General features: G+C 36.0%; 1 protein-coding gene across 9 annotated transcripts in view; it reads left to right on the top strand.

Moving 5' to 3' along the window:
- PIGN (phosphatidylinositol glycan anchor biosynthesis class N) overlaps positions 1–13,372 on the top strand; it is a 108,258-nt gene that overhangs the window by 74,193 nt on the left and 20,693 nt on the right. For all 9 annotated transcript variants that reach the window (XM_027577305.1, XM_027577304.1, XM_027577300.1 and 6 more), the window contains 5 exons: positions 3,403–3,505; positions 5,358–5,444; positions 8,537–8,592; positions 8,884–8,959; positions 10,754–10,827. In XM_027577305.1, the coding sequence (XP_027433106.1) occupies positions 3,403–3,505; positions 5,358–5,444; positions 8,537–8,592; positions 8,884–8,959; positions 10,754–10,827 (396 nt within the window). The remainder of the gene's footprint in view (positions 1–3,402; positions 3,506–5,357; positions 5,445–8,536; positions 8,593–8,883; positions 8,960–10,753; positions 10,828–13,372) is intronic.

Below are 13,372 nucleotides of genomic sequence, written 5' to 3'. Positions count from 1 at the left end.
TTATTACTTTACAGAAATACAGTAATAGTAATCCTAAATTCTAACAATGTATCCTTGATTTAATGAATAAAGAAGATTCATTTTAATCAGCATTTCATTATTTTTATGCAAATGGAAGCCATTGAAATGCTTGAAAATAGTTCTCTTAAGTTTGTTAAACATTTCTCGCCAAAACTGTATTTATATTATCCCTTTGCTTAACAAACTATAATACAAAGCTAAATGCCTTTTTTCCCCTGTTGAATTTGCACAGAGACCAAACTAGGAGATCCTAATTTTGTAAGGTTTTACTATGTACACTGTGAGACTGTGATGACATTTTATTGGTATTTCAGTTTATTAATTCAGATATGCAGACTTTATACAAGATATTGATTGTCTAAAGAAATAAAGTCCCATAGGAAGATTGTCTTTATCAGATTTATTCATCTACATTTTACAAATGAAAGTGATTATAGTTTATAGTTTCTGAAAGGAAATAAATCTGTAGCACTATTTGTAGAAGTATGAAATTTATGTTTTCATATATTAGGAAAGAATACTTTCATATATAACTGCAAATATTTTTAAAAATCATGGTCTTCTTTTGCTTAGAGTATACACCTTCTTGATTCAATTAATCAACAGTTGTTTTTTTCTTTCTTTCCCATCTCCAATACAACAAACAGGCAGAACAATTAGCTTACCCCAGGTGAATAATAGAGTTGTAAGCTGCTATAAAATAAGGACTTGATTTTACAGTGTTAGGCAATTACAGAATGCAACAGTTACGTTATTGTTACTTAATTAGGTTGGGAATTGTAAGATATAAAGAATGGCTAGAGAAAGAATTTGCGTAGGGGAGCTGAATTGGTGCCTTGATATCAAGGACTCCTGTGGAAGTTGAATTTTAAATTTTAAACACTAGCTAGGATACAGACATTCTAAGTCAACATTTGTTTTTCAGTTATTTTTTTTAAATCATTGTAAAAGTAGTATTGATCACATTTTGGAAAGTATGGATAAGGGGGAAATTATCTATTAACCCTACCTCTCTTGCTGATATTCTGATACATTTCTTGCAGTCTTACCTCTGTATTTGTCTTTTTAACATAGTATTAATCAGTCCATGTACTATTTCATCTTCTTTTTCTACCTAATATTATTTTATTTTAAGAATTATTTATTTGAGAGAGTGAGTGGTGGGGGCAGAGGGGAGAGGGAGAGAGAATCACAAGCAGACTCCACACTGAGCACAGAGCCCTACGTCACAACCCTGAGATCACGACCTGAGTCAAATTCAAGAGTCGGATGCTTCACCAACTATGCCACCCAGATGCCCCATACCTAACATTATTTTAGAAGCATTGTCCCAAATGGCTCATAGGCTTCCTAACCACCATTTTAATAGATATTTAATATTCTGTGATGTGGAGGAACCTTAATTTATTTAGCCATTCCTCTATTTTTGATCATTTTATTTATTTCCATTTTTTATTATAATACTCTGAGTTATGTTTTTGTGCACAAGCTTTCTATATAGTTTCTATTACTTCCTTTGTTCATTTCTCACATGTAGTATAGGTGAGCCATAGAGTATGAATTTATTTTTTTTTTACTTTTGTCTTCAGAACAGTGCCAATTTATAATATCACCAGCAACTGCTGAAGAGTCCTGTCCTTCACAGTATTTGGTATTTTCATTTTTAAATAAGAACATCAATGGCTATTTTAATAGGTCAAAAATGGTACAGCTTTGTGCAAATTTTCTATACCTGTTTTACTAATGGTATTTCTCATGTATCTATTGTCTGTTCATATACTTGGGCATTCTGCATCTTCTATACCGAGTGATTTGTGTATGCTTTCTTAAATCCAAACACTTCCTTCTGCCTGGTCTTCAGTTTTTATTTTTATGATCAGTGATAGAATTTAAAGCATTTTACTTCTTTTGTCTTCTCAGGTTTAGGAAGTAGCACCAAATGGAATAGAGTTCAATAGGTGAAAAAGTTGAGAGAAATAAAGTTTTTTTGTTTTGGTTTGGTTAGTTTGATTTTGTTTTGTAACTTCCACTTAAGTAACTCACTCAGCAAATACTTACTGTTAGCTGGGCCTGCGGTGGTGACAAGACTGACACAGTCAGAGCTTTTCCAAACTAGTGGGAAAGGCGTGTCATGTGATTAAAGGTGTGAACATGTGATTAAAATGGTGGGAGAAGAACTATCGTAGAGTATTTGAGGGATTACCAAGGTAGCACATGTATCCCTAAGTAGGCTAGAGGGGGATTAGAAAAGACTTCTGTCACTGTCTTATCTCATGAACATTTCTCCTTTGTCCACCTTATAATGTCCACATTATACTAGCCTAGAGATGTACTGTACGTTATTTAATCACTCCCTAGCTTGTTTCCTGTCTTTGTTTTTGTTTTTTCCCTTCTGTAAACAGTATTACAACAAACATCTTCGTATGAGAAATCTGGTGCCCATAGTGAATTATTTTCTCAGGGTAAATTCCTAGAAGTGACATCATTGGATTATGGTAGATGAATATTTTTGAGATTCTTTTTATTTTTTTTAAGATTTTATTTATTTGACAGAGAGAGTGAGAGAGCACAAGTAGGGGGAACAGTAGAGGGAGAAGGAGAAGCAGCCTCCCCGCCCAGCAGGGAGCCCGATGCCGGGCTCAATCCCAGGACCCTAGGATTATGACCTGAGCCAAAGGCAGATGCTTAACCATCTGAGCCACCCAGGCGCCCCTATTTTTGAGATTCTTGTTGCAGAGTGTTGGATTGCCTTCCAGAAATTGTTTATTCCTATGAGAGTATGAGGGTTAGTTTTCATTATACTCTTGTTGACATTTTTTTAACTGGATAAATGTGGTAAGTGAATGTGGTATCATCTTATTATTTTACTTTCCATATCAATTATCAGTAAGGTCAAATATATTTCCCTGTGTTTATTGGCGCTCTCTTTTTTTTTTTCTTTCTGAGAGATTCAGGCCCGTATTGCGCCCATTTTTTTTTTTTAAATTTGGAACATTGGTCTTGCTCTTCTATGTGTATTACTGATTTTAACTCAGGCATTGTCTTTTTACCTTCATCTTAACGTTTTCTTTCCTTTTTTGTGTATTTGTCGTTTACCTTATGAATGATTTCTAAATATCTCTACTATTTTAAAATTAAAATGATCTCAAGATTTAATAAATTTCAAAAAAAGATGGTGTTGGAGTTGATATTTAAATGTTCCTTTCCTTTCCCACTTTCTTCTTCTGGAAAGCCTAGAAAATTTAAATTTTGTGATATTGTGACTTTGAAGTATTATCAAGGTTGTTTTAATTTTGCATAAATTTGCATGTTTGCTTGTCTAATGTTTTTTCTTTTCTTTTCTACCCTCCCACTTCCACCCCCAATCCCCTTGCCCCTTAGGTATGAAGCTCTCTTTCCATTAGTATTGTCGTGCTTAATGTTTGTCTGGATACGGGTGGAACAAGAAACCCTTCAGCAACTCAGTGTTTCCTATAAACAGAAGGTAGCTTGTCAAAATCATTGTTGCGTTTCTTTGAGAATACTAAAATATTCCCTGTTCTGTAAGGAAGTTGCAGCGCTATTTCATCAAAAACTATGCACCATTTAAGGCAGTCATAATTAAGTTAATGATTAATAGTCAAGTTAAACAGTTTGTAAGAAAATTGTTCATTTACAACAGAAAAGCATGATTTTATTCTTTAATAGGCATTAAATAGGTTGGGTTTTTCTTAGAGATTATTTGAGAATCACTGATGTACAAAAACATCAATGTAGATGAAGGAGTGGAGGAGAAAGAATGCTTTTTATCTTATTTTCCTCTGTTTTCATATCTAATTTTTCTTTCCTCAATTTATTGTATTCACAAGAATATTTATGTTGTCACAAATCAGTTCACGAACTTGGTCGTAAGGTGACATCTGTGTTTGCAGTGTCGTTTTTCTCTTTCTAGTGGTCCTACTCCAAATTGCTTATTCTTCCACCCTAGTGTTTGTGGCCTCAGTGCAAATCTTAGGCTGTTTATTCAACACAGTACACTTTGAATTGGCTAAAAGCCAGCTAATTTTTTTTTTTTTAAAGATTTTATTTATTTGACAGAGAGAGAGACGCAGCAAGAGGGAGCACAAGCAGGGGCAGTGGGGGAGGGAGAAGCAGGCTTCCCGCCGAGCAGGGAGCCCGATGCGGGGCTCGATCCCAGGACCCTGGGACCATGACCTGAGCCGAAGGCAGACGCTCAACGACTGAGCCGCCCAGGCGCCCCACAAAGCCAGCTAAATTTTAAGGACACATTTATCATGCTGAGCTATAGAGTTAAACTGATATCTCTTGCCTTTATTTTAGAACTGAAGGTAATTATAAACCATTGGTGATAGAATATTTACAGTTTTACTGAGGTCAGATCAAATGAGTATTGCAGAAAAACACCTTCATAGTTGATTCATTGAGCCATCCATAACTGGTTCCAGTTGAGCTTACAGAGTAATTGATAATTTAGAATAATTAATTTCAATAATGAGGAAACTTTATTGAAGTATATTAAATAATTACTGGTTTTTAACATTCAGCCCTGGAATGTTAAAATAGTACATGAAAACAGTTTTGTTCAGATTCTAGGAAATGGTCAGACTGTCCTTAATAGTAAATATTAAATATTTTAATATTAAATCTAAAAATGAGATTCATTGTCATTTTTTAAATTCTGTTTTTTACCGGAAAACATATTTCTTCTTATAGAAAACGAGTATTAAAGCATCCAAAGAACTTAGTGGAAAATTACATGGATAGTGGAGGAGGGGAAAGTTTCCCTTTAAACTCACCCATGAGTTTTTCTGTTTTGGGGAGAGGGGGATTAAGCAAAAGTGCATCCTTCTTGTTGAAATTGAGTGACTTTCTATTTTACCAAAAATAGGAATATTTTGCATTTGTATATAGAGGGAAAATAATTTCTAATTAACAGAAGAACAAAGAAATAGAAATATTTGATTTTATCATGCTTTTTTAATATGATACCATAGCTGGGTTTTAGAATATCAGGACACTGAGAAATCAGGACTTAGAAAAGGGAAGAGTTATATAGGGATTTAAGAGTGAAGCATTTATATAAGATAAGGAAAAGCCTGATTCTCCCTTTTATTCAGCAATACTACAGCTCTGTTCAGTATGTTACTAGCAATGTATCCTACCTGTCGGCAGATTGTATTAAGATGTAATTAAACTATAGGAACAGCTTTATTGTTAGTTAATTTTGTCAGTGCAGGATAACTTTCTAGCTCTTGTACCAGACTGGAAGCTTGCCTTCGAGGGTAGAAGTAAGTGAACTGTTCTTGTGTGCTCATGTATGTCTTATTGTCTCACAGGCCACCAGTCTCCAGTTCACCTACAGTCCTGATATAACCCAGTTTCGACAGCTCTATCTGGATGATATCCGGAGGGCCTTTTTCCTTGTATCCTTTGTTTGGACTTTAAGGTGCTGCAACCTTCCACTTAGTGGAGCAAGGAGGTACTTCCCTTGCTCACTTAATAGTGACCTCTTGGAGGCCATTTAACTCCTTCTTAACTATAATTTTCTCATACAGTCCTCATTTTAAAAAAATGTCAAAACTGTAGAAAAGCATGCAGAATGATATAACAAGCAAATGTATATGTGTGTATTCCTGCCATCCAAGAGATCAACAATTACTATTTTGTCACACGTGTCACACATTTTTAAAAATTAAAACATTACCGCCAAAGCTAAAGTTTTCTTTCAGTTCCCAACCCCACTCTAATTTCCCTCATCCAGAAGAAACCACTATACTGAGTTTGGTTTGTACTTTCTTTATGTATTTTAAACTGTACTCACGTTCTATAACATCTACCTCACAAGGTTTTTGAACCACATCAGAGGCAACATTGTGTGAAAGTTGTTAGTGTTAGAAGTCTGAAAGACAATATGGCAGAATAAAGTCTCATTTGGGAAGGCAGGCTGACCGGCTTCAAGAAATTTGTAGGGAGGTATTTCCTTTGAACTCACTGTGGTGCTGTCCTTCTCTACCTCTTGATTCTGTCCTCAGTTTTGCTCTCTCTGTCTTTGCAGGCTCCTTCCACTCACCCTCTATTAATCAACACTTCTTCCCTTGTCCCCCTAAAGTATAATTTCATCTTGTCTTTTCCTGTTTACAACCAAGCTCCTTAAAAGAAAAATCTGTCATCGCTGCTACCATTTCCTCCCCACTTAGATACTGGATCTTTAAGCCTTGAGCAGTGCCTGGTACACAGTAGCTCCGTGAATATCTGTCAGATGTCCCTGCCAGGGCTGTGTGTCGTCTGCAGGGCCTCCCTGACTGCACAGTCCAAGCTTCAGTTTTACTTGACCACTATAACATTCAGTCTGTTCACTTCACTTGCTTTTCCCTTTCCCTCCAGGATGTGATCCAGGTTCTGTTCTCAGCTTTTATATCCTCTCTATTCTCCTTCACTAAAACATACTCTTTCTTTGTCTGATCTTGAATGATATTCTTCTCCAAGCTCTACCCTTAATCTTCTTCTCTGCCCGGATACTGTCACCGCCTCCTATAGCTTTGACTGATACCTCTGTGCAGACAGCTCTGAGATTTACTTCTCCAGCCTTGACCTCTCTTGACCTCATGAGCCATATGTCCAATACTCCGCTGTGCGTCACCAAATATATGTCCCAAACTGACTAACAACCGCCCACCCCTCTCCAAAGTCTCTCTCTGGCAAGTCTCATCTCATTGAATGGCATCACCATATGCCCAGTCACCCAGGCCATCAAACTTGTCGTATTTAACTACTTCTTGTCCAGTTCTAAAGTCCCACTGTCTCCCTGCACTTCTCCATCTCTGCTCCCAGTGCATCAGTTCAGACCTTCCTTGCCCCTGACATGAACTACTGAAATAGCTTCCCAGTTGTATTTCCTGCCTATAATTATTTATCTACCTGATTTGAATATCTCACTGTCACTGGTATTTCTTGTTTGTATCACTCACCTAAAATGTTTGCTGGCTTTTCATTGTCTCCACAGTAAAGTTCAAGGCTTTTTATTAATATGCCACCAATCTATGCTCCTGCCTTATCTTTCACTGTATCCTTCAATAAACCCTAAGCTTCTATCGCACCTCTTAATGTTTCTTGACTATGTCTTTTATTTTCCCCGTTTGCCTTAAAATGCCTCTTGTATACTTCTATATATCATCATAATCTTAGTTAACATGGGAGCACTTTGAGACTGTTTTATTCATATTTATGTTCTTAGGGTCTAGCTCTGCCTCTGACATATACTAGACAATAAATGTTAGTTGGTTAATTGCTTGGTTGAATGAATAGATCCATGAATACATTTGAGGTTCAAGTCACCAACTCAAATGCCACTTTTTCACTGAAAGTTGTCATAATTCATACATCCTCTTCAGTGTTTCTTTACCACTTTTGTGTATGTGTCTATAATAATAAAATAGCTAACATTTATTGAGTCCTTTCAATGGGCCAGACAGTATTTTCCTAGTGCTTTCCTAGCAGTTAGTTCTTAGACACCAATAGGATTAATATTTACCTTTTATTACTGCACTAAAACAAATGTAAGCTTAAAAAGTGTCAAAAAGATATCTAACATTTTCTCATGACTCATTCTCTGTTGAATTATTGTAGAACATGGTCTCTATTTCTTTCTGAGCCTTCCAAAGAACGTAGCACGTTTCACATGTAGTGGGGCACACAGCAAGTGTGAACTGAATATATGAACTGAAAATAATATTTCTCCTGAAAATATCTATGTGATGCACTAGGTCCCTGTTCTTGTGAAAAAAATCATCAGTTGGGGCGCCCGGGTGGCTCAGATGGTTAAACGTCTGCCTTCGGCTCAGGTCATGATCCCGGGGTCCTGGGATCGAGCCCCACATCGGGCTCCTGGCTCAGCAAGGAGCCTGCTTCTCCCTCTCCCTCTCTCCCTGCTCATGCTTTCTCTCTCAGTATCTCTGTGTCTCAAATGAATAAAATCTTAAAAAAAAAAAAATCATCAGTGGCCAACTACAGATACAATACTCTGACTTGCTTTTTTTTTTTTTTAAAGATTTTATTTATTTATTTGACAGAGAGATAGAAGAGCACAAGCAGAGGGAATGGCAGAGGTAGAGGGAGAGGCAGACTCTGCACTGAGCAGGGAGCCTGATACGGAGCTCGATCCCAGGACCCTGGGATCATTACCTGAGCCAAAGACAGATACTTAACCATCTGAGCCACCCAGGTGCCCTAACTTGCTTCTGCTAGAGAGGAGGAAAACGCCCTCCCAAAGATACTAGTGACAAGTGAAGATAACCTCCCACGCCTCCAGTTCTTAGCACATTGCCTCTTCAGTCTGGTTCTTTCAAAATGCATCCACAAGGCGATATAATGGAACATTCACTTACAAAAATTTATGGCCAAATGTACAGGTGAAAAATCAAGTTACCCTCATGGTAGAATAGGCATAGCTTTTCTAAGTGAAGGAGAAACTTGTATGAATTCTGACTCGTTTTGGCATTTCCTTAACTCTATTTAGGTTTTCTTCTTAGTGACAGCGTTTTTTGGAACTGGGAACATAGCTTCTGTTAACAGGTAATTTTAAATGAAACAGCATATTTATAATAAAGGATAATACAAGTTAGGATTTTGTTCTGTACCGTGCGTTTTATACTGAAGGATATATTTTGAAGATTGGTATGTATTGGCACATACTGATCTACCTCATTCATTTTAGTGGCTTCCTAATATTCCTGATACGGTGTATGCTTGTGTTTTAGTAAGAGTAGTTTTCAGAAAGTTAGTTTAACCACCTTTTTAGTAGAACATTCTTTTAAAGTTACAATGTGAATTCTAAAGTCTTGTTTCTTTATGTTGGTTCCTTAGCTTTGATCTTGCCTCTGTCTATTGCTTTCTGACCGTGTTTAGTCCTTTTATGATGGGAGCCTTGATGATGTGGAAGGTTAGTTTTCTTATTTTCTTAAGATACTTGTTAAGATTATCAATTCATTGTGACATTAAGATTATGTAACATTACATGACTTTAAGATTATAAAGTCATTCTGACAGAGCGAAATAGCATGGAAAGAACATACTTTCACAGATGATGCTGAATGGGAGGTGGGACCCTTTAGCTTTTACTCCAAAATACAGTTAACCTTTTTGCTTTATCCTTAAGCCCATTTAAATTCCACAGAGTACAGATTCTGTGTTAAGTCCTGGGAAGTCCTATCACAGATGATGAAAGCCTGTGGGGAAGAGCAGTGCAGATCAGAACTGCAGTGCTCCCAAAGATTCTATATGCTCCCCAGGAGACTGCCCACATGTTATAATCTTTTCTCATAATCCATGTACCTAGAATGGATTGATTCACTCCACAAATCCGTCATTGTATGTTCGCATTCAGTAATGCAGCAGGCACCAGCTGGGTGCTGACGATACCAAGATAATGGCAAATTCCTCAGCTTTGGAGGTTTAGACGCCTATGGAATGTCATTCACGTTCTTTGCTTCTTAAAGGTCATTATGCCTGTCATTCCCTCTACCACAGTGCCTGGCACATTTTCTGTAGTTAGTATATATCTGCCTAAAATCGAATTACCTTGTGTTCAGTTCACATAAGTACTAACTGTTAAAAGTATGTGTCTCTTAATTGGATTAATATCCTTTTTTTGTTACTGCATTAATACAAATGCAATCTTAAGAAATGTTAAAAAGGTATTTTTCTCATGTTACAATTTCTGTTATTTTGTTAAGTATATTTTTTCTTTTTATTTCTTTTTATTTTTTTTTACTTACTGAGTTATTTTAATAAAACATGCATTATTTCTTTAACTTTCTTTTACATGTTTTAATGATAGTTGCTCTTAAGAGACCATTGGCCTTTCATTAAAAATAAGAAAAAAGCAAAGAAAAACAAAAGTTTAAATTAGAATACTAGATTTACTCTCCAGTCTCATTCAGAGCTTTACTGACATAATGCACTCAGTGGCTTTTTTTGTCTAATGTGGCCAGAAGTGAAGGTTCTCCCAAACTATTTTAGTCATGTGTCCTTCACTTGAAGGAATCTTACACAGTCCTGAACATCATTTCTTTTCCGTATTTTCTTTCTTTTTTATTGTACATCAAGTATATATACATATAATATATTTTGAATTGGTTATTAGAAAGCAGTATCTCAAAATATTAACAGTATTAGCTCTGGATTATAGGTTTTCAACCAGTATAAATTATAATATACCTTTCTCAAATTTTTTATAAATATTTTACAGTGAATATGAATTGTATAATCAGAAATAAAGTTGTATTAAGATAAATGCACAAAAAGATCATGTTTATAGAGTTATAGTATCAAGTGACTAGTTGGATTCAGGGATCTGTGAATCAAATTATCAGGCTCTATAATTTATTTGATTTGGGCATTTTGTGCCTCTCATACTCTCTTGGAATCATTTGAACATGGTCATTAATTATTATAATGAGTTAGAACAAAAATTTGTATTAGGTTTTATTTGGAATAAGTGTTGATATTTATCTTTTTATACTGCATACACTGTTGATGTAGATTTTTAAATCCATTTCATCAATATTCTATATGTCATTGATGCCATGGTTTTATTTCAGAGTTTGCTCTTCACTAATAGAGATAAAATTTATTTGAGAAGTTGAAGTATTGCTATAAGCAGAAATAGCATTTATTTTTAAGTTTTTCAAATGTTTCAGCTACCCATAGCATGGTTTGTTGTCCTTTTAAACAGATTTTAATCCCCTTTGTTCTTGTGATGTGTGCTTTTGAAGCAGTTCAGCTAACTACCCAGTTATCATCAAAAAGGTAAGGTGAATGTTTAAGAAGCATTGAACTTGCCCATGTCGCTCCGGCAGTGAGAGTAGATATGTGATTGCTATGATGCTGTAACAGAGGTTGTTTATTATAAAAATGAGAAAAAAATGTTGTACCCTTAGAGCCAGAGTTCAGCTGTCATTAGAGGGAATTAGTTGATTATCAGAGCCTCTAGCAGACAAATACGCTTTCTCAACAGTAAAATGTTACTAGAATATTATTCACGCCAGTGAAGAGCTTCCCTAGAAAACAGTAAAACATAAATATTAAATTATAGTTAATGATTTGTTTATTGTAGATATAACTGTGCTTACAAAACACAAGGAATATCATTCTGTTTTCTTTTGGGTTATTTCTTAAATATGTATGAGACAAATGTGTTAACATTATTTTATTTTACATGGCTTTAAATTAACTGTTCTACATGTCAGTAATTTACATACCTTCTCAGTCTTATTTTCTACATATTTGACAAGTGGAATGGGAATTATTCTTTCCAAGTTCTGAGGAATTTCTGGAGCAGTCAGTCTTAAGCAATCAAGACTCTGAAAGAGAAGCTAGCAACTAAACTGTTTGCTTTTTTGAACTAATAAAACTGCCTCATCAGCACAGAACTGATCAGCGTCTCTGAAAGACACTTGAGATAAATATGAAGCTTCTTAGCAGTTCTGTTATTCTTGAATCAAACTGGCATATTCAGTGCTGAAAGAAATAACTAATATTAGCATAAATTTGCATATTCTTTTTGATGAGTTTAAGCTAGAACTGGGTTTAGCATCTTATTATGCATATGCCATAATAACAATTATAATTTTAAAAGGTTTTCTTCCACTGTTTAAAAATAGTAGAAATTTCTTTCTAGTTTAATTTAGTATTTTTGCAGGATATTTACATAAATTTAACAGTGAAAACATTTATACCTTGTCAGTATCACATAAAAAATAGTTATTTAGATGCAATAAAAAACTCGTAAATGACATGTACTTTCTTGCATCTCGGTTAGCAGATACATTTCTTTTAGCAGGGATTTTAGGGTTTAACTAAGAAGAACTGGTAACATGTGGAATGAGAAGTAGAGGTGTGTGTGTGTGTGAAATGTGTCCTGAGAGCAGCACAAGGAAAACCTAAACATCAACGTAGAGAACTGAGGCAAAGGTGACTAAGTCATCATAAATGTCTTCTCTTGTGACTTCTAAACCTTTACAAATTACTTGCAATGTCGCAATGACCCCTCAAATTTAATGTCACATCCTGAACCTGGTAATTCCCTTTCTTGCTATTGACAACCAGCTCATCTTGTTTTCTTTATCTAATTCATCACACAAGCCTAAGTCCATCCTTCCCACCTTGCTGCTTGCTAAATATCACTGATAGCATCTCTCCGTTTTATCCTCATTTTCAATCTCAGTATTTATATTGATAAACATTTTCTTACAACACAATTTTTGAAAGCCTAGGGGTTAAGGTGGAGGTGGCATTTATACTAATGACCGACTTGTTAGATCCATAATGCGAAGGATGAGTTCAGTATAACAGACCAGTGAGATGATTCTAACTGCTTTTCTTTCAACTCATTGCTTAAGTTAGTATTAAAAAAGGTGAAGTAGAAAAGCTGTGTTCGCATTATTTTATTTTGCATGACTTTAAAATTAACTTTTCTAAATATCAACAATTTAGTTCCTCAACCTTGATAACTAGCTTCATCTCAAAGACTTGTGTACTTTGCGTAGAGATCACTACAAGGAAGTATCTGAGCATGAAGATTACTTAGTGATTGAACCATTAAGAATGCTTTTGAAACTGGGGTGCCTGGGTGGCTCAGTCAGTTAAGCATCTGCCTGCGGCTTAGGTCATGATCTTGGGGTCCTGAGATCGAGCCCTGTGTCGGGGTCCTGAGATTGAGCCCTGTGTTGGGCTCCCTGCTCAGTGGGGAGTCTGCTTCTCCCTCTCCTCTGCCCCCCCCCACTTATTTTCTCTCTCTCTCTCTCAAATAAATAAATAAAATCTTTAAAAAAAATGCTTTTGGGAAAAAAAAGATGCCTTTGGTTGTAAATAATGAAAATCTAATAGTAGCTGAGAGAAACAGGGAATTATGTGTCTCATTTAACTTGGAGTCTAGAGGTTGGCAGTGCAAAGCTGGTGTGATGTCATCAGCAACCCTGCCTTTTTGCCCTCCCTTTCTTAGGGTTTGGCCTTCTCCTCATACCTCCATGCATCAAATCTGCCATCCAGATAGGAAGAAGGACCATTAGGGGAAGAGACAAAAAGATATGTTGTCAGATTTCCCCTCCCATCAGGGAAACAGTTTCTTTCCCAAATGCCCCATCCAACAGATTTCAGATTATGTCTGAATGAGCAGAACTCTAATGAGCACAAGTTCCTTCTAACCTGGAAGGTGATTAGAGAGCAAGAAGTTGTGGTTTGGAATGGGTGTAGGAAACTGACAACCCCAAGTGCCTGTCACAGTTGAGGAAGACATTTTGAAGTTAATCCATTTCACACCATGAGATAACATGGAGCTTCCTCACCTCTAGAA

Source organism: Zalophus californianus, chromosome 14, assembly GCF_009762305.2.
Source record: "Zalophus californianus isolate mZalCal1 chromosome 14, mZalCal1.pri.v2, whole genome shotgun sequence".
Classification (NCBI taxonomy): Eukaryota; Metazoa; Chordata; class Mammalia; order Carnivora; family Otariidae; genus Zalophus; species Zalophus californianus.
This window is presented reverse-complemented; position numbering and strand designations above follow the sequence as displayed.